At 44.2% G+C, this 26,422-nt stretch overlaps 1 protein-coding gene across 1 annotated transcript in view; it reads left to right on the forward strand.

Annotated features, from left to right (window-relative positions):
• The first annotated feature begins 1,333 nt into the window (after nt 1-1,333).
• LRP12 (LDL receptor related protein 12) overlaps nt 1,334-26,422 on the forward strand; it is a 41,153-nt gene continuing 16,064 nt past the window's right edge. The window contains 3 exon segments of the mRNA XM_081874104.1: nt 1,334-1,502; nt 1,504-1,567; nt 1,570-1,833. Of these exon segments, the coding sequence (XP_081730230.1) occupies nt 1,425-1,502; nt 1,504-1,567; nt 1,570-1,833 (406 nt within the window). The 5' untranslated portion in view covers nt 1,334-1,424.

Below are 26,422 nucleotides of genomic sequence, written 5' to 3' on the forward strand. Positions count from 1 at the left end.
TTGCACTCCCATAACTAGCCTGCTGCTTTCTGGTGTGGTGGACACTATCCCACTACTATTATTGTTGTTGTTGCCTGTCCTGAAATAAGAGGAACTGCCAGTCCAGTTGGCTTCTGTACACGGATTGGTGGGGCAGCCATCTTTTCCTTTGCCTCAGACAGCAGTACTGTATGGATGGCTAGCTGTGTCTAAGTTTCCAGACGGTGCAACCAATATTTCCTTTTTGCAGAAATCTTGTTATTAACCCATCCCAGTGTATTAATGTTGCTATTCAAATTGACAGTGCACAAGGATTAACATCTACTGATAATGTTGCATTGTGAGAACGCTACCTAAGCCACTTCAGTAATTAACTAGAAATTATTTGTTACCAAAAGAAGAAAAAAAACTCTCCCAGAAAATTCAAGGGCTTGAAAATTGCACTGGGGCAAAACAACACAACTCTAACTCTGTAGTGCTGTAATGTACCAGCATCCTGGAAAGAAAAGAAGGTAGCATCATATGTGGTCCCTTGCCAAACAGAATCAAAATAAGAGGCATGCATGTTTTCCATCATTGGTGTACATCAGATGTGAACTGGTGCACATACAAGAAATGCAATTCTATATGCACATTTGCTTCAATGGCAGTTGTTGGCATCTGCTTGTTTCCAGAGTGCGCCTCGGGGGCGAAGTGACTTTCATGGCAGTAAATCAAAATAAATTCAGTGAGACATCTGAGTTAACTCAGGATTGCTTTGGAGTCTGTGAGTTCACTGGAGAAGGAGGATCTCTACCCTCAATACTCAAGCTGCATATTTTCCTTTCCTCTGTCAAAAATGGAAATAAATAAATGATGGAGGACAAGTCTGCTAGCCAGGATGACTTATGTTCTACCTTCAGCATCGGAGGCAATGGGCCTCTGAACACCAGTTGCAAGTGGGGAAATGGGTGCTTTTTGCCCATGAGCTTCTTGTGGCTTCTTATGGCTGCAGGCTAGCGGGCTTACGTGGGCCTGATCCACCACGGGCTCGTCTTTACATGCTGCCCCTTGGGACTGCGGAAGGCCATTGCTTTTAATAACTTTAGGATCGCCTAGCAGCAGCCCTGCGCGTGCTCCCTCTCCAACTCTCTGAGGGGAACATCCCCAGCGCCCCATGGGGATTTACCTCCGAATAAACAGCCAGGGCAGGATCCCTGCCCGTGTTTGGGCTACTTCGGAGTAAACATCCTTCCCCCACTCCCGCTGCTTTTGTCTCCTTGAGTTTAAAGGGTCACCGAGCGGCCAGCATCCCCGAGAGAAAGTGAGGCGGTTCAGTGCGCGGCCAGGACGAAGCCCGCTCAGTCTCCTCCTCCTCCGTCTGGGCGAGAGGCTGGGTCTCCCTCGCTCCCTCCCCGCCCAGGGAAGCCGCTTTCCTGCGCGAGAGAGAGCGGCTCGGCTCTCTAATGCGCAGATGCGCCGGCGGAGCCCCTCCTGCCCGCCGGAGGAGAGCGCTGCCCGAGACCGGAGAGCAGAGGAGGCCGGAGGCCGGCGGTCGTCGTCGTCGTCGCCTCAGCAGCCGCCTCAGCCGCCGCCTCAGCCGCCCATGGCTCCCACAGCAGCGGCGGGCTGAGCAGAGAGCGACGCGGGAGGGAGCAGCCAGGGGGCCGGCGGGGAGTCTGGGCCGGCGAGGCGGCGGCGGCGGCGCTTGGGCCCTCCTCCCGCAGCGGGGATTGTGGCCGCGGGGGCTCCCGACTCCGGCTCTTTCTTCTCGCTCTCCCCCCCGTGGCGGTGTTATGGCCCCTTGCTGGAGCGCAAAAGGGTCCCTTGCTTGGAGGTCAGCGCAGCTCCTGCTCCTCGTCGCCTCCTGCTGTGGTAGGTACCAGCCTCTGGGAGGAAGGAGAAGGGGGCGAGGAAGCCAGCCAGCCAGCCGGCTCCATTGCTTCCTTTGTCGCCCCCGTTGGCCTTATATTAAAGGGGCGCGAAGAGACAAAGCAGGCAGCCTTCATCTCTCCTCCCCTCCCCCCCCCGTTTGCTTTTTAGGAAAAAGGCTTGATTTGTTTTTGTTTTCTTCTTCCCCTTCTTGGCTCCCCCCCCCCTTTCTTCCTTAACGCTGGGGATGGGGGGGGGAGCGAGAGGCGCCCACCCCCAAACAGCCCTTTTTTCATTCTGCTTATTTTTGTTCTTCGGGCATCAGTCGTGCCAGTTTTAAAGCAGCAGGGCTGAAGACGACGACTTCTTCTTCCGCCGGGGTTTTGCTTTAAGCCGAGGGCTGGGACCTTGGCCCAGCTAGTCTGCCTGCCTCTTTGTTTTGTGTGTGTGACCCTCTCGCCCGCACGAAACAACGTGCCCGTTGGGGTGTTCTTGTGTCTTGTTGTCAGGGCGTAGGAGTGGGGCTGGTGGGAGAGAGGAAAAGAAGTTCACAGTGGAAATCTGTATATGCTCAAAGCCCGCTGGTTTAAAACAAGTGGGGCCCGACTGAACCATTTTCTTCCCAAATTTAGTTTTGTTCCACCCACGCATATTAGGAAGAGAGGAAGTGCTTTTGGCCCGTCTAGTTCAGCACTGGCTGGCAGCAGTTCTCCAGGATTTCAGACAAGGGCTTTTCTTCCTGCCCTGCCCTGGAGATTCCAAGAACTGGACCTGGGGCCTTCTGAATGCAGAACTTTACCAGTGGTCCAACCAGTGATATGTGTTCCTTAAACACTTTTTAGTAGGCAGCTATATAAGATGTCAACATAAAAATGGTTATAGTTAATTGGAATGAAGCCCCGGCTCAACAGCATGTGCCTAAATATCTGAATGATTTGTCCCTTCATTTGTCACCTTTCTTGGATGCCATTAGCACCACAACTAGGTTCATAACCAAAACATGCAGTTTCATAAAACTTGTAGCTAGAGTAACCCCAGATTTTCAAATTCCATTGGCCTTGTTGGTATTTTTATTAGGTGTTCTAGCCAACAATTTGCCTTGGAGTGCAAACAAATGATGGCCCTAAATTGTCAGGTTCCACTGCATACTTGATTTAAGTGGATTATGTGTATTTGACAGTGGAAGATATATTCATATGTCTTAATATTATTGAGCTCTACAGCAAAGGGAACTTGGTGGCGGCACCATAAGTTTCTTTGTACAAGGAGGGACCTACACTGTAATGTGCAACAATGCTCTAGGAAAAGCTTGCTTTTACAGTGGTACCTCAGGTTACATACGCTTCAGGTTACACACTCCGCTAACCCAGAAATATTACCTCGGGTTAAGAACTTTGCTTCAGGATGAGAACAGAAATCACGGTGCAGTGGCAGCGGGAGGCCCCATTAGCTAAAGTTGTGGTTCAGGTTAAGAACAGTTTCAGGTTAAGAACAGACCTCCGGAACGAATTAAGTACGTAACCCGAGGTACCACTGTACTCTACTTAGACTACACGTAAAGAGATGGCAGTTCATGTAACTTGTTTGTATGTTGTCTAACATACAGTTTCAGTTCAGTTTCATTTGGGGGATTGGCTTACAGGAGTGGTGTCAAGATGGTCATTCAAGGTTTTTCCACATTGTGAAAGTTCTCTCTGATTTTTGTTCACCCACAGATCAGATGTAAGGAATTGTATGACTGAATAATATTAAGTTTATTTTAGATCTGGGCATACTGGTTGCTGTCTGAAAGTAAAATCCAAGTTTGCCATTTCTCAATTCACATATTTCCTGAACAAAAGTGAAATTTTAATTGGTTGCTATAACAATCAATACATTAGTATTAATTGACTAAATAAATCATTTATACTACACTAGGTAGTATAAACTAGTCATTCATCTCACATGTCTTTCACGCTATATAATTATATCTGCTTACAGACAAGCTCATAATTAGGAAATTAATGAAGTTCTTCTTTTTCTGTACATATGTAAGGATGCAAAACAAAACGACTTGCTTGAAGAAAAGGGTCACAAACCAATACAAAGTTAGATGGCAACTAAGTGTCCAGAACTGTTAGAAGAAAGACTCCTAATTACAAGGCAAAAGTAGTGTTTCTCAATAAGTTAGAAATGTTCATGATGTCTGGTTAATAGTTATAAATGGTTACAACATGTTGAAAGAGGAGTTGCTCACTCAGTGGGGTAGAGCTGCAGTTATAACCTCCCAGCAGCAGTACTGCTGTTGTGTACATGGATGGGTGAGGCACTGGTGAAGTTGGAACTGTATGGATGTGCTGGTGGAAGCATTTAGTTCTGTCAATATGACTGTTCATACCCGACCTTGCTGCTGTCTTGCCCCTGTGGTGGTGATGCTGCTACCCAAAAGTTATAGCTGTGGCTCTACCCCACTGAGTGAGCTGCTTATGTGCTGTAGTATTAGTATTAGTAGTAGTAATAATAATAATAATAATTTTATTATTTATACCCTGCCCATCTGGGCGGCTCCCAACAGAATATTAAAAACATGATAAAACATCAAACATTAAAAACTTCCCTAAACAGGGTTGCCTTCAGATGTCTTCTAAAAGTCAGATAGTTGTTTATTTCTTTGACATCTGATGGGAGGATGTGCCAGAGGGCGGGCACCACTACCAATAAGGCCATCTTACTGGTTCTTTGCAACCTCACTTCTCGCAGTGAGGGAACCGCCAGAAGACCCTCAGACTAACTGTATGTGAGTAACTATTATTACATGACCTTAAAAGTCAAGTTACTGTTCACTGTGACCCCCACCCCTCTTAGATAGAAAATTAGGCTTCAATTCAGTGTATTTGGTGTAGGACCATGGACTCAGGTTTAAGTGATAAGTAACTCATTTCCCCCTCCAAAAAGCATCATTTGTCTTTCAACACTTTCATAAGCCATAGTTTACCAGATATATGAGAAGGAAGGGTGCATTGTATATCTGCGAGTTGTGCTGTCCATTGTTTCTTAGACTTTGAACAGCCTGGAGGAATGAGAATGTTGTATCTGTTTTCGCACACTTGGTGTGGACATGGTAGGTAACTCACTTGGGCTTTATCCATACCAGATTTAAACTGGTTTAATAGTAATTAGCTTTTCCAAGTGAACACTGATAATTATTCTCTGAGGGAACAGGGAAGCACTAAAGATCTCTTAACAATTTACTTTAAACAATTCACCTCAGTTACTTTATTCCTTTTTAATGTGCAACCTAAGTTGAAGCAAGCAGTCTTATTGTAGCATACGTCCAAAATAGGTTATGGTAGTTTTCCTCTAAAATTACACTGATAAATACTGACCACCTTATTTTGCAAACATCACGAAGTTCATGTTCCTGGCCTGCTGACTACATGAAGTACTGTTTCTTCCTATATAAAGGGAAATCCTGTCTCGATATTTAAAATACTTCTATAAGAAAAACAGAATAACATAGATAAATTTCGGTTTTGAACTTATGCTCACCAAAAAAAGATGCATGACTTACTATGACTGTAAAGAAACAAGTATGCAATGTGATCACATTTAATGCAGAAAAGCTTGGCACCAGTAAGATCATATCCATTAAAACTTCTTCAGTATAAAAGGCCTTAGGGAACTCCAAAATCCATAGGAAGCAAGACTTGTGTTAAATAGTATTGCTATTCATACCATTGGCTAAAGCTGTATATCTGTTCTTCATATTAAAGGAAACAGGAGCTGGTTTTTAAGAAACCCACTGTTTTCCGGAGGGACATAAAGTAAAATACAATTATGTTCATAGACCTGGAAGCATTCCCATAGATCATTTTAGCCTCCGCCTCAGCAGGGCACAAACAAAAACATTAACTTTCTTCGTTATTGTTTTCTTAATCTGTTTGACCAGTGTTTTTCTTGAATTGAAGTGCTTGGAACAGAGCTCACCACATTTAAACTTAAGGAAGTGCTTTACATGTCTAGTCTCTGATAAAGTGCTTTTGTTAATATACAGAGGATGAAAAAATATAAAACATAAATATATGCAGGGAACTAAATCCAATGTTAACTGCAGAGCGTATGAGAGGAAGTTATGTTTGTGCAAACAGATTTATTACTCCAGCTGACCAGTTTTTCTGAGATAATTTTTAAGATTTAACACTAGCCTTTCTTTACAGTGGGTGGTGCCCAGTTAAATCATACTCAGAGTAATTTTGGTTTCAGAGTATGACTTATTTGAATATCACTCACTATGTTAACTATTTACTGTTTTTGTATCCTATACTGTATGTATGGGAAAGTGTGCAGGTTATTCTCATCCATCCATCCATCATTTTATTTGTATGCCACCATAGTTAAAACCACACTCAAAGCTGCTTGCAACATGAAAAAGATACATAATTACAAATATAACAAAAGTAGTCAAACAATAAATAAAACACATAAAAAGCATACAGCCAAACTGAACAGTTGCCACATAAATCATATTAAGATCTATAAATAAATGTACAAAAAAGTAATATCAACAACAACAACAGTACCCCACAAACAATACCCCAGTCCAAGGGTCTGTTCAGCAGCCTCAGCTTTTTGATGAAGATCCAGTTACGACCATGTGGAGCAGCCGCATTAGTTAATTAGGTTTGCAAGACTATTAATATGGTGCTTGTTTTTAAACCTTCAGTGGAATTCATCTTTTAGCAACAGCTGTGCAATTATTAAAATTCTTCTCCTTTTTATTCAAGGAAAGCTTTTTTAGCCTCTTACTGGGATCTCTTCTTAACTTCCACAGTGTGACCCTACTTAAACCCATGTTTTGATCATAATCCTCAGTGCATTATGTGAAAGTAAATATTATCAATTTCTATAGAAACAACATCCAAACAATACCTTTAGGAACTGGCCCATTCATAGGCTACATTTTAAACTTTGCATATAACTATGTTCTGTACATCTGTTAAGAGGCTACCCCATCACTGCAGCAGTGGGAAAATGAGCATGGGTGGCTTCTCAGGAGACATTTTTTCTAAATATAAACTATGTATTTCCTGTTCTAATGAAATTCATTGTGTAATTAGAGGCATCAACATAGGTTACAGTCTTAAAAGTCTAGCTCTTGAATCACAGCCCTCAAAAGCTTTGATGCCCACCAGTGTAAGTGACATCAGCCACTTGGGAAGGAAGGAGCTGGAGAAAAAGGCTGCTGCACCAGGGCAGCTTTGACCATGCCATGCAGTACGGCAGGGATTGCATAAAAAACCAGCTACAACCTCTGATGTTGTCCTGCATTATGGTGCCAGTGACCCTGATGCTGAATAATAGAATACAGTAAGTAGTATGACTGCAGGGCAGTGTTAGAAATTCCTGGGGCACCAGGCACATTTTACTATTGGTGTGGATCTAATTGTGACTATGTGGAGATTTCTGACATCGAGCCAGTTTAAAAAAAACCCCTGCCTTAGTCCATCATTAATTCTATTTCCACTGTGTGTGTTTTTCCTTCATGCATACTGGGACTAGTAAATGGTTGTAAGAGCAAGCTACAAGCCAAGCAATGTAGCTGAGGTCATAGGATCAGAATTGTAGCGTTGGAAGCGACCCCAAGGCTCATCTTAGTCCAGCACCCTGGCAAATAGACATTCCGTTGTGGTAGACACAACCTAGGTTTAAGGTGGCGTTTGGCGCCTAGCTTATATATCTGAGTTTATAACACAGGTGCAGGGATATATGGTACAGCCTTTACACTGATTTCCTTAGTGCTCACTTTCCTCTCCCCTTTCACAGCACTTCTCTCACACAGTACTAGTCTGTCCATTCAATAAGATCTGTAGATCAGGCCCTCCTGGTTGTTCTGGTGGCTGCAGGTATACATCTTTCGGCAACAAAGAAGGTAGTCTTTTCTGTTGTGGTCCCCAATCTTTGGAATTCCCTTCTCCTCACCAGGTATGACAGACACCAGTCTTACTTGTGTTTCCGCTTCTATTAAAGATGCTGATTTTAATGCCTTGCTTTTAGTGATGTGCTATTATCATTTCAAGCTGTGGTTGTATGATGATGTGTGCATGCGCAAGGTATTTTTGTCTCCTTAAATGCTTGAAGTGTGGGTGAAGAGGGATTTAACAGATTGTGATTGTACCTATACTCACAGTGTAGCTATAGCTCTTGAATTCTACCATGTAAAATATTTATTTGCCTCCTTTCTGTGAATAGATGGTGCTCTTTGCAAGCGGATCAGACTCCCCGCCCCCTTCTAATTAAAAGATTTGAAAACCCTCCTTCATTCAATGAATGGAATAGCTTGTTCTTAAACATTTTTGGACAAGGGTATGTTGATAGCTAAAGCATATGTAAAAAGAAAAAGGAAATATTCACCTTTTTAGTGAACAGATCTTTGTTGATTGATTCTAGCAAAGTGCCCACAAGTACAGGCATTGATTGGAAATTCAGCTACAGTTTCAGTGGTAGGGTTTTGTGATATTTGAGGCAGTAGGCCCCGAGCACAGATACTTACATTAGTGAGGAAGAAACTTAGGTCATATTTTATTAGTTTACAAAATGTTAGCTATGGAGAACAACAGGGGTCTTAAATGTTTTTAGGGTACCCAGGCTTCCCATTGACTTCAACAGTTGTTCTCTGTGGATGAAAAATACAAGGCCATAAGTCTTTTAAAGTGCTCCTATAAAAATCTTAAGCGTGTTATCTGTTACAAAGCTATAAACATTTTTTTTAATGGCTTCATACCCGGAAAGCTGCTGAAATGGATTCTGCTGAATTAAGCCAGAAAATGTCCCCACTCTACCCCTGTTGACACCTCACTTGTCAAACTTGTTTTGATAAGTTGGTAGGCAGCTGAGAAGGGACTGAGACAGTGTCTCAGGGTTTTCTTTATTTCAAAAGGAGCTCTCAAATATTGGTATATTGATTGTAAATCAAATTCTTAAAAACTTTGACTGTTTTTGCAAAATAGGAGTCCTTGAGATGCCTAAGAGGTGATATGATATTAAATAAAATTATGCATGGCATGGAGAAAGCAGACAGAAAAGTTTCTCACATAATACTAGAACTCATTGACATCCAGTAAAGCTGAACGTTGGACAAAAGGAGGTATTTCCTCAAACAGCATATAGTTAAGCTATTTAATTTGCTCCCACAAGAGGCAGTGATGGCCACCAATTTGGATGGTTTTAGAAGAGGGTTTGACAAGTTCATGGAGATAAAGGTTATCAAAGGTGCCTATGTTCTGCCTCCAACATGCTTCTGAATACCATTTACTGGAAACTGTAGGAGGGGAGAGGGCTGTTCTGCTCAGCTCCTGTTTGCAGGCTTCCATCCATAAGTTATTTTCTTTGTATTCTGCTTTTCCATAGTTAATAATAATAATAATAATAATTTATTATTTATACCCCGCCCATCTGGCTGGGTTTCCCCAGCCACTCTGGGCGGCTTCCAACTGAATATTAAAAACAGTACATCATCAGACATTAAAAACTTCCCTAAAGAGGGCTGCCTTCAGCTGTCTTTTAAAAGTAAAATAGTTGTTTATTGCTTTGACATCTGCTGGGAGGGTGTTCCACAGGGCAGGTGCCACTACCGAGAAGGCCCTCTGCCTGGTTCCCTGTAACCTTACTTCTCGCAATGAGGGAAGCGCCAGAAGGCCCTCGGCGCTGGATCTCAGTGTCCGGGCTGAACGATGGGGGTGGAGACGCTCCTTCAGGTATACAGGACCAAGGCCGTTTAGGGCTTTAAAGGTCAGAACCAACACTTTGAATTGTGCTCGGAAACGTACTGGGAGCCAATGCAGATCTCTCAGAACCGGTGTTATGTGGTCCCAGCGGCCACTCCCAGTCACCAGTCTAGCTGCCGCATTCTGGATTAATTGCAGTTTCCGGGTCACCTTCAAAGGTAGCCCCACGTAGAGCGCGTTGCAGTAGTCCAAGCGGGAGATAACTAGAGCATGCACCACTCTGGCAAGACAGTCCGCGGGCAGGTAGGGTCTTAGCCTGCGTACCAGGTGGAGCTGGTAAACAGCTGCCCTGGACACAGATTTGACCTGTGCCTCCATGGACAGCTGTGAGTCCAAAATGACTCCCAGGCTGCGCACCTGGTCCTTCAGGGGCACAGTTACCCCATTCAGGACCAGGGAATCCCCCACACCTGCCCACCCCCTGCCCCCCAAAAACAGGACTTCTGTCTTGTCAGGATTCAACCTCAATCTGTTAGCCGCCATCCATCCTCCAACAGCCTCCAGGCACTCACACAGGACCTTCACCGCCTTCACTGGTTCTGATTTAAAGGAGAGGTAGAGTTGGGTGTCATCTGCATACTGATGAACACCCAGCCCAAACCCCCTGATGATCCCTCCCAGCGGCTTCATATAGATATTAAAAAGCATGGGGGAGAGGACGGAACCCTGAGGCACCTCACAAGTGAGAGCCCAGGGGTCTGAACACTCATCCCCCCCCCACCACTTTCTGGACACGGCCCTGGAGAAAGGAGCGGAACCACTGTATGACAGTGCCCCCAGCTCCCAGCCCCTCAAGACGGTCCAGAAGGATGTTAAGGTCGATAGTGTCAAAGGCCGCTGAGAGATCCAGCAGAACTAGGAAACAGCTCTCACCTTTGTCCCTAGCCCGCTGGAGATCATCAACCAGCGCGACCAAGGCAGTTTCAGTCCCATGGTGAGGCCTGAATCCCAATTGGAAGGGATCCAAATGGTCCGCATCCTCTAGGCGTGCTTGGAGTTGTTTGGCAACCACCCGCTCAATCACCTTGCCCAAGAATGGTAAATTTGAGACTGGGCAGTAGTTGGCCAAATTGGCTGGGTCTAAAGATGTTTTTTAAGAAGCGGTTTAATGACCGCCTCTTTCAGCAGGTCTGGGAAGGCTCCTTCACAGAGGGAAGCATTCACCACCCCGCAGAGCCCATCGCCCAGCCCTTCCCGGCTCGCTTTTATCAGCCAGGATGGGCAAGGATCAAGGAGACAGGTGGTCGGTTTCACTTGTCCAAGCAGCCTGTCCACATCCTCGGAGGTAACAGATTGGAATTGATCCCATGTAACAGGACTAGACAGAACTCTAGCACTCTCCCACCCTGGCCCTGTTCCCACAGTGGAGTCTACCTCCATGGTTAAAACCATGCTCAAGGTGGATTACAACATGAAAAAAATTACATAATTACAAACAATAAATAAAACACACAAAAATGCCAAATAACTCACAAGTTCTAAAAATAAAAAATACAAATGAATTAGTGTCAACAAAAACAACAGCAACATGCCCCCCTCAAACAGTACCCCAACCCGACAATCTGTCCATCAACCTCGGCTTTTGTAGCTGGAGTCAGTCAGGGTCCTGTCTTCCCAGGTCAGGTGGGAAAAGGCCCGCAAGGCAGGGAGCAGATGTTCCAGGACTCACAGCTAAGATGGCTTCCCACAAGCATCTGGTTGGCCATTGTGAGACAAGGTTGCTGGACTAGATTAGGACAGGGGCCTGATCCAGCAGGGCTACTCTTCTGTTCTTCTCTTTCATTTTGTCTTGGTTTTCTTAAATCAACAACTTAAGAGTGGTTTTCAACCAGTTCTTAACTTAGTTAATGATATACCTTTTTTCATGCACCACTATAGACTCCTTTCCAGTGTAGGAACAGAATGTGAACTGTTGTAAATACCAATTGTAAATGTATACAAGGAGTTAACAGGAATAAAAATATTAAATTACTTCTGTTGACAAATGTAGCAAATGTAGAGATTGCTTGATGACAGAATAAGGCCAAATTATCCGGCAAGTAAAAATTGCATAGACAGGATGAAGAGTTAACTCAGTAGCAGGAAAAAATGAAACTAGAGTGGCTCAGGAAAGTTTTGGTGATACAAAGGATTCCAAGGAGGTAGCTTAATGCTATTTATAGAGGAAGGCAGCTCCATGGCAAAAGAGAATAAAGACAGTTGATTCATATCAAATTAACTTGCACAAATTAGAGAATGTGGGAGACACAGAATAAGGGAAAACATAGGAGCGATTTCACAGGCTTGCTCCTAAAGGGAAGCCTCTTTGTGCTTCCAGTGACTTCCAGTTCCCATACTAGTGTAAACATAAATAATATTCTGTACATTGTTGTCTCTTTAAGAGGTTAGTGTATAGAATTAGCGATTTGCCTCCGTCTCTTTCCTTTCTTGTGGTTGAAGAACTCCTTCTAGTCTATCCTCCTTACAGATTGACACTGCCACCCACTCACCTTCAAAGAAGTCCCAGCTTTTCCTTGTTAGAGAGAACAAGCTGTGATTAGTATTGAGGACATGGACAAAAATAGAGCTAAACTAGAAGCAGGAAAACACTTTCCATTTTTGTGCAGTTTGCTTTTCAGGGTGTATGGACCATAGTTCCCAGTTTGATAATAAGTGGGAAAGAAGCAGTCTGGCAGACAACGTTTCAGCTACAGACATCCTTGTACTAGCAGAACTGGATGCCAGCATAGGCACTCTGAAGTTTCTGTACAAGTGGTGCCTCATTAAGAGTATAATAGTGAATTGGTCAAAAGAGATATGATAAGAAAGATTAGAAGCTTGAAGGATTAGAACTTGACTTTCGTTGGAAGACAAAACATAGTTCAAAGACATAATGAGAGGAGTGTCATGAATATAGCAATAAAGGAACTAGGTGTTAGCCGAGGCATTCTATATTGAACTGAATGAAGTGGGACAAGGGGAGGAACAAAATATAGCAATACTTTAGAGAATGGCCTAAGGGTACGTTACAATATTACATTGCCAAAGGACAGTGTCTGGGATTCTGTTGTGAACTTTTTATCAAAGCAACAGTAGAGTAGAATAGAATAGAATAGAATAGAATAGAATAGAATAGAATAGAATAGAATAGAATAGAATAGAATAGAATAGCATAGCTCTGTAAGTCTCATAGGATGTTTTCCTCCTCTACCCATTCCCCATCTGACATAATATTGGAGTCCAGTTTCCATCTTTACAAGACAAAGAGATCAGCCAGAATGTATCTGATTCCACCAGGGAACTTGTTTTAGATTGTACGTGACCATTGCATATGATTAATTATTGTACGGTATGGTATGCTGGAAGTGACAGATGCATAGATACAATTCAACATATTGAGCAAACATATTTTAAGTGATTATAGCTGTGTATAGTGTATTTAGCACTTGTGGGATGTTTTCAATATTATGGCAGATGGTAGTAAATTCAAAGGTAGCAAATTTCTAACAAGCATAAACTTTGAACTGAACTATTAAGAATTGGATTTAAGGGATTATTGTAGACTCCAACTTAGTTATTGTGATGGGATGATGAGCTGCTTGTGCATAAAAGCTTAGTCCCTCAGAGTTTGGGCATGGTTCTCAAACTCTGTCTTTAGCGGAGCCCTTAAACATGACTCCCTTAATCGCTGGCAGAATCCGACAGTGGGCGTTTACGGAATTTACTCCAGCATAAAAGCTCCTTGACGGAAACGCGTCGTCTGGATTCCCGGCGCGACAGTTTCCGGCGAGGAGTGGGTGTACCTATGGGAGGTCCTGAGACTTCTCCGCTGTTTTCACTAGAAGACTCCCTGAGCCATTCCTTCGCCTCCCTCTCTCTCTGATCTCCCACTCTCCCCCTGCTGGTGCCTTCCTCCGCTGCTGAGTCTCTCCTGACTTCCGAGAGCCCCTCCACCACCTGCCTTTCCGATGGCAGTTCCCTGACATCCACCTCCCCTCCAGGGCCCCCTTCACCCCCTTCCACCCCCTCCCCTACTGGCGGTGAGGATGGAAAACCCCGGAAAGAGCCCTCCTCATCATCCGAGGATTCAAACACTTCTCTCCACTGCCTCCCTGAGTCCTCCTCGTCGGAGTCTATTCCCTCTTCCAGCCCTGATTCTGGGAAACCTTCAAACTCCTCTTCCTCATCGGTGGTGCCAAAGTGTTCCCTCCTGAACCGTGCCACGGGCTGAGGTTTTCTTGGGAACCGCTGATGAAACGTTTCTACTAAAACCTCGTCATTGACCTCCTCTGATGGTACCCATGTGTTTTCTGACTCCGGTTCCCCTTCCCATTCTACCAAATACTCCACCTGATTCCCTTTCCACCTGGAATCAATGATTTCTGCCACATGCATGTTGCGTTCCCTTTCTTCTATGACTGGTGTTTGTGTAACCCCCCTCTCACTTCTCCCCCACTCTCGCCCCTCTCGGTACGGCGACAGTAAGGACCTGTGAAATACGGGGTGCAGTTTCATGTGGTTGGGCAACCTGAGTTTGAATGCTACCGGGTTGACCTGTTGTATGACCTCAAAGGGTCCCAGCCGTTTGGGTCTCAATTTCTTACACCCTCCCTTGAACGGCAGTCCTTGGGTGGATAGCCACACCCGGTCCCCCACCCTTATGGTTTCACCTTCCCTTCTGCTTCTGTCTGCTTGCTTCTTGTATTCTTCCTTGGCCCTCTCTAAATTGAGCTGGAGTTGCCGGTGGATTGCTTCCATCTCTTCAACAAAGTGTTCCGCTGCCGGCACACTCCATCTCTCCCCTCCTTCTCCAGGAAATGCCCTGGGATGACACCCATAATTAGCCAGAAAGGGACTTATCCCTGTGGACACATTCTCCGCGTTGTTGTAGGCAAATTCTGCCAGGGCCAACTTATCTACCCAATCATTTTCTCTGTCATTTACATAACATCTCAGGTATTGTTGTAAAATCCCGTTTGCCCTTTCCACCTGCCCATTTGTTTCTGGGTGTCGGGCAGTCGAAAAATTGACTTCTACGTGCAGTAAGCTCATGAGCTTCCTCCAGAACCTGGAAGTAAATTGTTTCCCTCTGTCTGAGACCACCCTCAAGGGGGCGCCATGCAACCTGAAAATATGCTTTACAAACAACTTGGCGGTTTCTTCCGCTGTGACCGCATGTCAACAGGCTATAAAATGGCACATCTTGGTTAATAGGTCTACCACCACCATGACAGCTGTTTTCCCTTTGGATTTTGGCAGATCCGTCATGAAATCTATGGATACTGCCTCCCATGGCCTTTCTGGTGTGGGTAATGGTTCCAATAGCCCCGCTGGTGCCAACCTCTCCCCTTTTGCCCTCTGGCACCGGTCGCACCCCCTCACATATTCCCGTACGTCTTCCCTCACCTTGGGCCACCAAAACTCCCTGGTAACCAACCACATGGTTTTGTGTTGCCCGAAGTGCCCCGCTGTGGGGCTGTCGTGCAATTGTTTAAGTACCCGACCCCTCAATTCTCCTTCCGGTATGTACAGTGCCCCCTTGTAATACAACGTTCCGTTCCTTTCCTCAAACCCCCCTGTGTTCTCTCCACCTCCCCGGAGTTCTCTGAGTTTATCTTGGGCGTATCCATCGTTCTCGGTTCCCTCTACCAGTTCTCTTTGCCCCACCAATGCCGCCCCACACACCCAGTGGTCCTCGGGGATGATATGTCTCTCCTCTGGCGCTCCCTCTCCCTCTAAATACTCTGGTTTTCGAGAGAGAGCGTCCGCTCTGACATTCTCTTCCCCCGGCACGTAGCAAATTTCAAAATGGAATTTGGAGAACTCCTGGGCCCATCTCACTTGTCTCTGGTTCAGTACTCGGGCCGTTCTCCAGTATTCTAGATTTTTGTGGTCAGTGCACACTTGGATCTTGTGCTGCGCTCCAATCAACAAGTGTCGCCATCTCCGGAACGCTTCATGAATGGCGAGTAGTTCTCGGTCGTACATGGTGTAGTTCCTCTCGGATTTGTTCAACTTCCGCGGGAAGAAGGCACACGGTCTCCATTCCGACATATCTTTTCTTGGCTGTAGAAGCACCGCCCCCACCGCTCGGTCTGATGCGTCAGTCTCCACTCTCATTGGTTGCCAAAGTTGTTCTTCCGACGCAAACGCCTTCTTTAAGCTTTCGAAAGCTCGCTTGCGCCTCTTCCGTCCAGACAAATTTCTTCTTGCTGCTGAGACAATCAGTGATGGGCGCCGTTAAGTGGGCAAAGTTCTTGATGAACTTCCGATAGAAGTTTCCGAAGCCCAGGAACCTTTGCACGTCCTTCTTAGTTTTCGGTGTTTTCCATTCCAGTACCGCCTGAACCTTGCTGGGATCCATGGCCAATCCCTGGTCTGACAACCGGTACCCCAGGAATTGCACCTCTCTGGTATGAAACTGACACTTCTCCAGTTTCACCCACAGCTGGTTTTCTTGCAATCTGCTCAGTACCTCTCTCACATCTCGCACATGCTGCTCCTCATTCTCTGAGTACACCAGGACGTCATCTAAGAACGCTACACAGTTCTTGTAAAGCAATGGTCCCAGGACGTGATTCATGAACGATTGAAAACAGGCCGAGCCCGCCTGTAGACCGAAGGGCATAACGAGGTACTCAAAGGCACCCAAGGGGATGAACATAGTGGTTTTCCACTCGTCTCCATTTCTCATACGTATCAGGTTATACGCCCCCCTTAGGTCCAGCTTGGTAAAAATTTTCCCTTTCCTCACCCGGGTCAAAATGTCATTGATTCTGGGCATGGGGAAGGTCACTGGTTCTGACACTGCATTTAGGGCCCGGAAGTCCACGACCAATCTGGGTTTATCTGTGGTTTTTTTGTCCACAAAGAACACTGGACTGCCCCCCACCGCTCGTGACTCTCTGATGAAACCTCGCTTGAGGTTCTTGTCAATGAACTCCCTTAACTCCTGCATCTCCCTGTCTGACATTGCATACAGCTTGCCCACCGGCAGTTGTGCTCCTGGGAGTAAGTTAATTTGACAGTCAAAGGGTCTGTGCGGGGGCAGTTTATCTGCTTCTCTTTCGCTGAATACGTTAACCAGGTCGGCGTATTGTCGTGGTACCTTCCCTTTATCTGTTACTTCCATCCCTGCTAGTGTAGCCTGGGCTCCTGCCTGGGCTTCCCCTTCCTTGCAGTGTGCCAGGCAATGCGCTGACCCAAATGAGACTACTCTCTGGTGCCATCCCACTAGCGGATCATGCAGCGCTAGCCAGCTCATCCCCAAAATAATGGGCGCTCCTCCCAAGGTGGCCACATTAAACGCTATCAGTTCGGTGTGTCTTGCCACCCTCATTATCATTGGGACAGTCTGTTGGTTAACTTCTCCCCCCAACAGCTCCCTCCCATCAATCGTGGTCACCTGCAAAGGGTTACTTAAAGGGATAGTCTGTATCTGGTGTTCGGCTGCAAACTCCTTACTCATAAAATTACAGGAGCTGCCTGAGTCCAATAGCGCCTTTATCTTTAGTGGGTGTCCATTTGGCAGCCCTAGCAACACCTCTATTACAAGCGCTGGTCTTGGGGGTTCTGGCGTGGGCACATTCATTGCTCCTTGGCCTGGCTGCTGTGCCCCGATGGTGGCAGCCAGGCGTTGGCTTTTACTTGCTCCTTAACTCCCTCCTCCTCCCCCCCAACAGCTCCAGCCATCCCTTGCCATTCCTTTCTTTGCGGGCAGACTCTGGCAAAGTGACCTAGCTGTTGGCAGAGAAAACATTTCTTGGCGCTCTTTCCCTCCTTCTTCCGCCCTTCGCTGGGGTTTGAAACTGCGCGCGCGCGCGCTGTTCCAATTTCCATCGGCTCTACTGGCGGGGAATGCTGCTCGGGAATCTCTGGAATACGGAAATCCCTCCAACGTTCCCCCTTCCCTTCCCGCTTCTCCAAAGCTCTCGCCTCCTGGCGTGCTCCTATGGCCAGCGCTGATTTAGTCAGCTGGTCCATAGACTCCGCCCTGGGCGCCCGGGAAAGTTCGTCCTTCACCGCCGAAGATAGCCCTTCTTCGAACAGCATTTGAATCGGTTCCGCCGACAAGTCCCATCCCAATTTATGGATCAACATGGTGAACTCAGTCCAGTACTCACGGACAGATGGGCTCCCCTGTTTACACGCCATTAACTGTCTGCGCACCACTCTCTGCTCAATCTCGCTGGAAAACATCAGATCCATGGCGCGAAAAAACTTCCTTGAGTCCTTAAGGGCGTCATTATTAGCTGCCATCAGGGGTCTCACCCAGTCTTTCGCCCCCCCCTTCGAGATGGCCAATCACAAACGCTACCCTCGATTCCTCATCAGGAAAGTCATCAAACTGCAGATTGAGGGCATATTGCATCTCTGTCCTAAAGGCTTGATAGTTTCTGGGATCACCCCCAAACTTTTGCACCAATCCTGGCACCTTCCTTGCAAGTGGGGTGGTCTTTCCCTTATCTGCATCCTGAGCCCGCCTCTCCTCGAGCCTCGCCGTTTGCAGCGCTAGCTGGAGTTCCAACACTCTGTACCTTTCTTCCAGGCTTGGACCCGCTCCAGCTCCTCCTGCGTCTCCGGCTCCGGTTGGGTTGCTCATGATGCCTCTCCTTGCACAAGCGGCTTTCAGAGACTGTCGGATTGCTGTGATGGGATGATGAGCTGCTTGTGCATAAAAGCTTAGTCCCTCAGAGTTTGGGCATGGTTCTCAAACTCTGTCTTTAGCGGAGCCCTTAAACATGACTCCCTTAATCGCTGGCAGAATCCGACAGTGGGCGTTTACGGAATTTACTCCAGCATAAAAGCTCCTTGACGGAAACGTGTCGTCTGGATTCCCGGTGCGACAGTATAGGTACACATAGGTGTACCTATGGGAGGTCCTGAGACTTCTCCGCTGTTTTCGCTAGAAGACTCCCTGAGCCATTCCTTCGCCTCCCTCTCTCTCTGATCTCCCACTCTTCCCCTGCTGCTGCCTTCCTCCGCTGCTGAGTCTCTCCTGACTTCCGAGAGCCCCTCCACCACCTGCCTTTCCGATGGCAGTTCCCTGACAGCTATGTATTTATTTCATGGCTTATTTAGTAAGTTGTAGACTGGGAACTTGGAAAAAAAATCACATTAGCTGATTTTAATTTTATTCATAAGCTACAATCTTCAAAATGGGAAATCAAAGGTTAAGTGAGGATGTCTGTTCCGACATTCTTTTTGTTCAACTATTATATTAATTTATTTGCCAAGTTTAATTTTTTTTTTACTGTCAATCTAAGATGGCAAAAATCCTTTTTAGTATATACTGTATGTATTATGAATACTAGAATAATTGTGTTCAAGATTTGCTTGACCATGAAATGACTGAGGGCCCCACATTTATTGGATCATACAAGAAAAAGAATGATGTATTTTGAGACCTGCTGTACAGAGAACTTGACTTGGATTTGACACAGGTCCATTGTGGCTTACTAATTTTGAACCCAATTAAGTTTATAAAGTGCAGGGGAAAACTAAAGTACTATACAGTATAAATGTTTACTACTAGTAGTAATCGCTGCAGCTTGAATATGAGCATAAATAGCTTTTTTAAAAAAATCATTAGGAACCGTCTGTCAGTGAATTCTTGCCAGAATAATCAAAAACACTTAAGAACATTCATATAAAATACAGCTGCTGACTCAGGGTCAGCAGCTGACTCAGCAGCTAGTGGTAGTCTAGCTTAGCCACCATCCTGATCTCATGAAGTGTATTTCTGGTAACTGTATTCAGAGAATGCTGAACTAGATGAAGCATCAGTATGATGCAGTGTGGCAATTCTTGTGTTATTATGATACATTTTGCAGAGAAAAGAGACTTCAATTTGGCAAGATAAAATCAGTGATTGGTATCCAGTTGTGGTATCCACTGGCAGGAAGCATCTTTCAATGGAATGGGAGGGGGGAGAGACACATTTCAGCAACTCTAAGCAATTTGCAATATAATGACATGTATAAAACTGTTACCTATATAAAAACAATTAAAAACAATTGCAATAAAAACTAATTTAAAAAACTATAAATATAGAAATAGTTTTAAAACAACAATACATACATAAAAACAATTCAAATCCAGGACAGCTGCCAACTGGGATAAAGATTTTAGAAGACTTATTGAAAAGCAGATGCTTCATCTAGTAGATGTGACACCATAAGATACAACCGTGTGATTTTAACATCACAATGCATAATCTCTGTCTCACTGAAGGAAAGAAAAATCAATAGGGAAAGACTGGACTCTTCTGTAGAACCACTTCACATTTGTGTGAAAAATTAACTTGTTCTATCTTTTCAGTGTTTTGCTTTGCCCACTGAAAAATTCTTGCAGGTGCCCATGTGGAGAGATCTATGTGTGGTGTGTATGCAACAGAGGGAAGGAATGAGAATTTATGAATGTGGTCTGTGAGAGAGAGGGAGAGAGAAATATTTGAAGTGTTCGTGTTTCTGTGAGTGGTGTTGCATAATGGTAGTTCATCCATCTAGTCTTTAGTCATTGTCTATAGTTACTAAGTAGAATAAATGCTGTGTTCAGGGAGGCTCCATTAGCGAAAGTGCGCCTCAGGTTAAGAACGCACCTCCGGAACGAATTAAGTTCGTAACCCGAGGTACCACTGTATTGTCATGACTACATTTGTTAGTACTTCCTTCTGCACTTCCAGTTTAATGCTAAAACACAATGCCAGCACATAAAACTCTGGAGCCTTTTAAGGTTGTCTGTTAAGAAAATAATTCCCGTGGAAAACCTTCCTCCCAGAGGTTTGTGAGGAACATAACAGACCGTTCCAGTACAACACAAACATTTATTTCATTCATAAAATGTTGCATTCACATGTCACAGTAAACCATGGTTTAGCAAACATTCAGGAGCAGGAAGGATCTGTAGCAAACCTCAGACTCATGAACGCTCAGCTTCCTCCACTTCCTGTACACCTCCTCCTTCCCTTCCTGGGAGGAGGTCTTCAGCAGTGTTTACTTTCAGTTTCACTCACTTTGGGCTTTCTTTGTAACGTGGAACAGGGTTCATAGGTTATCCCTCAAAATACCTAATTTCAGTTTTGGAAACTGGCCATAGCTGGGAATAAAATACTGTAGACAAGCTGAGAAACTGAAATTCACTTCTGCTGAAGTTGTCATCCTGGAATTGAGAAATGGAAGTGTAGGTGCATGTGAGCTTGAGACATGCTGTGGCTTGTTCTTGCTTGTCCACATCTCAGTAAACAATGGTTTAGCATAACATGAACATGACCACCACTATAGCTTACATAGCATTAGGCAGCATACAAGGTGTTAGTCAGTACCTGTACAGTTCCAAACTGCTTTCTGAGCCTCACATTACTTTCCCTATTGGTCACTCTCTGTAGCCTTTCCAATGGTTGTCGTTGTCAGCATCCTTTGGGGGTCAAGATGCCAGCTGGCTAGCCCCCAGCTGGATCATGCCCTTCCAGCCGTGATGAATCCCCAACCTCTGGTGTGACGTAAATCAGCGACTTAGACTTCAAAGCCTGAGCACACTATATCAGCAGAACATACTGCACAAACAGAAGAGGCAAGAGGCGAAAGGCTTGTGGAAACATACTAACAAGCTATGGATTTATTAAGCATAAATCAGGACAAAATAAATATGTCATCTCTCTTTCCGTTTCCTCAGATAGAGAGGCAAAAGCTATACACAACGGAAGGTCCCAGCAAACTGTGCTGGAATGTAAACAGACATGTGACACGTAACTGTTCCATGTCTGCAACTAAAGGTGGAATGGAAATTTACAACAGTTCTATGTGTGCTACCTTAAAGACATCTGAATACATCTCTACAGTACTTATCAAATTACTTAGGAAAAGCAGTGAAAAACTTGTTGCTGAGAACTAGAAATTCATCTTGAGAAACTAGCTATACAAAGTCAGATGCTCATACTTATGCTTTGATTCTTTGAGAATGCTTTGAAGTAGCTGATAAAGGATTGCCTAGAGGAAGCTGTGCAGTCTAGTCTTCTTGGCACACAGCAAACTAAAGTAATCAAAACTTGCTGATTTGATTCCAGATGATGAATCCTCTCTCACCACACACACATTTAAGAATAAAAACTCTCAGAACTCTTAACTGATTAGCAGTTTTTAAAAGTGACTCTTGCTGATAGCATGTTTTTCAACTGCAAGCTTGACAAATACTATTTTTTTGTATTCTTTACATTAATTAGCTATTTATTGATTTTCGTAATGGTAAGTAAAATACAAGGGAAAATAAATTAAAGCCTTGTAAATATACGCGGGTGGTGCTGTGGGTTAAACCACAGAGCCTAGGGCTTGCCGATCAGAAGGTTGGTGGTTCGAATCCCTGCGACAGGGTGAGCTCCTGTTGCTCGGTCCCTGCTCCTGCCAACCTAGGAGTTCAAAAGCACGAAGTGCAAGTAGATAAATAGGTACCACTCCGGCGGGAAGGTAAACGGTGTTTCCGTGCGCTGCTCTGGTTCACCAGACCCGGAAGCTGGCCACATGACCCGGAAGCTGTACGCCGGTTCCCTTGGCCAGTAAAGCGAGATGAGTGCCACAACCCCAGAGTCGTCTGTGGCTGGACCTAAAGGTCAGGGGTCCCTTTACTTTTACCTTTAAATATACAAAGGGAAGGGGGTACAATATCATTGCAACAACAAGAACAACAAGGTTGCAACTATAACAAAATAATAAAAATGTCCAGGAGATAGAAAAAAACAGCTTTAAGTTTCCAATGTTTCCAAATACAATTCTGTCTTACACAGAGTCAGTCCATTAGTCTAGCTAGTTCCCAAACTTATTTGGCCTACTGCCCCCTTTTCAGAAAAACCCCTCAATGCCCCACTGGAAGATGAAACATGTACGAACAGTTTTTCAAAACTCTGCTTTCACTGCCTCCTTATTTTTATTCAATGCCCCCTACTGCACCTGAGGATACTACTGCCCCCTGAAATGTTTCAGTGCCCCCCCCCCAGGAGGCAGTATCACCCACTTTGGGAAACACTGATCTAGTTCAACATTGTGTACATTGACTAGCTGTGGCTCTCAAGGATTTCTGAAAGGGTTTACTTCCAGCCGTGATGGGAGATGCTGGAGCGAATTACACCTAGACCCTGCTCCATGCAAAGCTCTGCTACTGAGCTACAGTCCAACCCTGATATTATTCCAGATAAAACATCTGGCCAGGAGTTTCTTTTAAACAGTTGTTTTGGCAAACCTATTTCAGGCAAACCTACCAGTAAAGCAGAGTCTCTAGTGTTCTTAATAAAATATGTAGTTTTGTTCAGTTCTTTTGACAAGCAAGTAATAGATCAAACTTCAAGTAACTTCAAACAAGTATTAGATCAGTTTTGTTTAGAATAAAACTCACAGGTTTTTTCTTTTAAAATTGCGTAATGCAGATTTTTATAGAATTTAAAATGTTTGAAGTAGATATTGCCCTCATAATGGGCAGCTGTATAGACTTCAACAGCAAAATTCATTTTTAGATTTTTTTGTTTCGTCTAGGATTCTTGAATGTACAAGTTTCTGTGGAAAAATATCCCTAATGCATTAATTCTGTAATATGAGGAATAGATTCTGACTTTGGTTTATGATTTCGGAGACAAGGAAAATTGTAGAATCATTGTGGGTGACATGAGAGAATGCCGATACAGTGGTACCTCAGGTTACAAACGCTTTGGGTTAGAAACCCCGCTAACCCGGAAGTAGTACCTCTGGTTAAGAACTTGGCCCCAGGATGAGAACGGATATCATGCGGCAGCGGGAGGCCCCATTAGCAAAAGCGCCCCTCAGGTTAAGAACGGACCTCCGGAACGAATTAAGTTCGTAACCTGAGGTACCACTGTATTGTCATGACTACATTTGTTAGTACTTCCTTCTGCACTTCCAGTTTAATGCTAAAACACAATGCCAGCACAAGCATAGGAAGCTGGCAAGCCCTTCCTGAGCTGCTCAACTTTGCTGCTGAAGAAAAGCTTAGTGAACTGAGCTAGAAATAGATACGTTGCTACAATTTCTATGCCTTTTTGAAACCCGTGGCAGTTCCTGAATTGGATATGATAACATATGCATTGGTAACCTCAAGTTTGAATTATTGCTCTATGCCCTGTATGGAGCTTCCATTGACATTGGTCCAGGATCTGCAGCTGGTGCAGAACTTAGTGGCTAGGCTGACTGGAGCATCCAGCCACAAGGATATGATGCCATTGCTTAACGCATTGGACTGTCATAGCACTTGTTACTGAGTCAAGTAGAAACCAAAGGCAGGACCTTCTCTATAGTGGCACCCAGTCTTTGGAATCATCTCCTTCCTAGATGCCAGGCAGGTACCAAGACCTTACTGAAGACTTATTTTACTCAAGTATTTGCTACTTCCGTTGTCTAGCTTTTAGTATTTCTGCTTTCCTGCTATGGATTTTTTAATTTTCTGGTTTTATTTGTATTGGTGTTTATGGTGATGGTTGTAAACTACCTTGGAATTTTCATTGAAGAGTGATAGATAAATATGCCAATAGATTATTGTCAACAACCTACTTGAAACAAATATTTTCCAGCTGTGCTGTTCGATTTTGGCAGACATTCTCTTCTAAAAATTCACAATTGCTACTTCTGAAAATAGTTTACTAAGAAATGTGTATCTGGGAATTATTTGGTTTCTTTCTGGCTTATGCTAATTTTATTTGAACAGATTTCTGAATCCCTGTTTCTATTTAATAATAGTACAGATAGTGGTACCCATTTTTTACCCAGTAGAAGTTTTATGAATTTGTTTCCTGATGTTGGTTTGTGATATTGTCTACAAGTCTGCTATTTTTTGGTAGCTGATGTTTGCAGTGGTTTCACTGTCACACTGCACTTAATTTGCTTGACATCCTTCTGATGATTTACCAACATGTATGAATTATGAAAGATTTCCAGTCTAATATCCTTGTCTTTAATCTGCAATATGAATAAGTTCATGCAAGCCAAAAATCATGTCACATATTCTCCCACAATGATATTACATAAGATTATTTTATTTCTAGATCTCTTTTGGCATTAGTGCTTATTTAGTGTAATTCCTTTGCTGAAGTTTAGCTCTAGATTATTCTTCCAAATGCAGTGGTTTGTTTCTGTCTAAAAGCCCCCCTGTTGGCACATTTCCTGTCCTATTTTTATATTGGATTCTGTCCATTAGATGTAATCAACCAAGTTGTGCATTGCAGGTATTAAAATGTGTGTCGGTAGTTGGAACGCTCTTGGATATGAATGCCATAAAATTCATAATTTTTATGGAAAATACATCTTTTTTATGAATCAGCCAAGTAATTTTTTTTTTTTTTTTTTGCAAGTGTGCTAAGTATAGTCGCATACGTATTCGGAGTGAAGTCTGTCAGAATGAAGGTGGGTCAAAACACTTCTGTTTGTTAAGAAAAAAAGTTAGGTTTAATGGAAAATCAACAGTACCAGTTACTACCTTATTTAGATTTCTAGGTGACCTCACTTCTTTCTGGGACTCAAAGAGTCTTGTTTGTCTCTTGTATATCAGTAACTGTGTGAAATACAGAAACTGTAACACAATGTTCGTGGTACTTGCTTTAGGCAAATTTCTGTGTTCATTTCCAAGTAGCCCTTAAATGTGGGAGACCCTTCTGTAATTAGGAATAGTGAGAAGTGAAATATTGTGTGTGGGTTGCCCCATTATAGGCCCTGTTCTGCCTGATAGCACATGGGACACACAACCTGTTCTGCTTTTAGTGAATAAACAATGAGAGGGAAGGAAAGCGTCCCCTAAAAGTGTCAGTCCTGATTACTGGTTCTACTATCAGAACACACTAAGGTAAGGGAATCTGGCTCTGCTTTTTACAGCAGAAAAGAGCAGGAGAAGCATAAGTTCTCTGGGAGGGATCCTGGAAATTACAAGTGGGTTAGCGTAATGTCTGTCTGTAGAAAACTAGTAGAAAGTATCGTTACATGACTGAGCAGTTGGTTAGAGTGTGGTGCTGATAACGCCAAGGTTGCAGGTTTGATCCCTGTGTGGGACAGCTGCATATTCCTGCATTGCAGTGGGCTGGACTAGATGATCCTCAAGGTCCCTTCCAATTCTACACTTCTATGATTCCATGATTCTGTGGTAACATTACAAAAAATAAATGATGGATGGAAATTGTGTCCTGGTGCACACTGCACTCCACACAGTAAAAGGGGATCTTCAAAGATAATGTCTGGGAGTATTATTGAGTTATTATTATAGGCAGTGTGATGTAGTGGATTAAGTCCTGGGAGACCAGGGTTCATATCCACATGCAGCCGTGAGCCTCACTGGGTGACCAGTTCATCTCTCAGCCTAGCCTATATATTTTTTTATTATTATTTATGCTGACGGTCCACCAAAGTCTCAGGCTCGTATTAAGACAAAGCAATATATGAAATAAAAATTATTAAATATTTAAACAACAATATGCAGAATAAAATGCAGCTTGAACAGGCTGGAAGATAAGAACCGGAATTACTGAGGCGGCAATTCTGTGCAGAGTAACTTTGGGGGTACTCATCACCAGTGCTGTTTTTCTAGAAAAAGAGCTGCTGGAACTCACCATGAACGTGTTCTCTTATAATGACCATGGGACCTACCTCAGAGGTGCTAGAACCAAGTTCTAGTGAGTTCCGGCTGAAAAAAAGCCCTGCTTCTCACTGAACTCGGGGAATTTGACCCCAAGAAACAGGCATGGGGTTGGGCTTCATCTCCCCTTTCTCCGCATCGGCCATGATGTTTCATAGTGCACCCTTAGATACCACTATTCCAAAACTGTTGAGTAACAAACAAATGCATGTTCTGGCGATCACCCAAGTGAA

Source organism: Podarcis erhardii, assembly GCF_964252035.2.
Source record: "Podarcis erhardii genome assembly, chromosome: 8".
Classification (NCBI taxonomy): domain Eukaryota; kingdom Metazoa; phylum Chordata; class Lepidosauria; order Squamata; family Lacertidae; genus Podarcis; species Podarcis erhardii.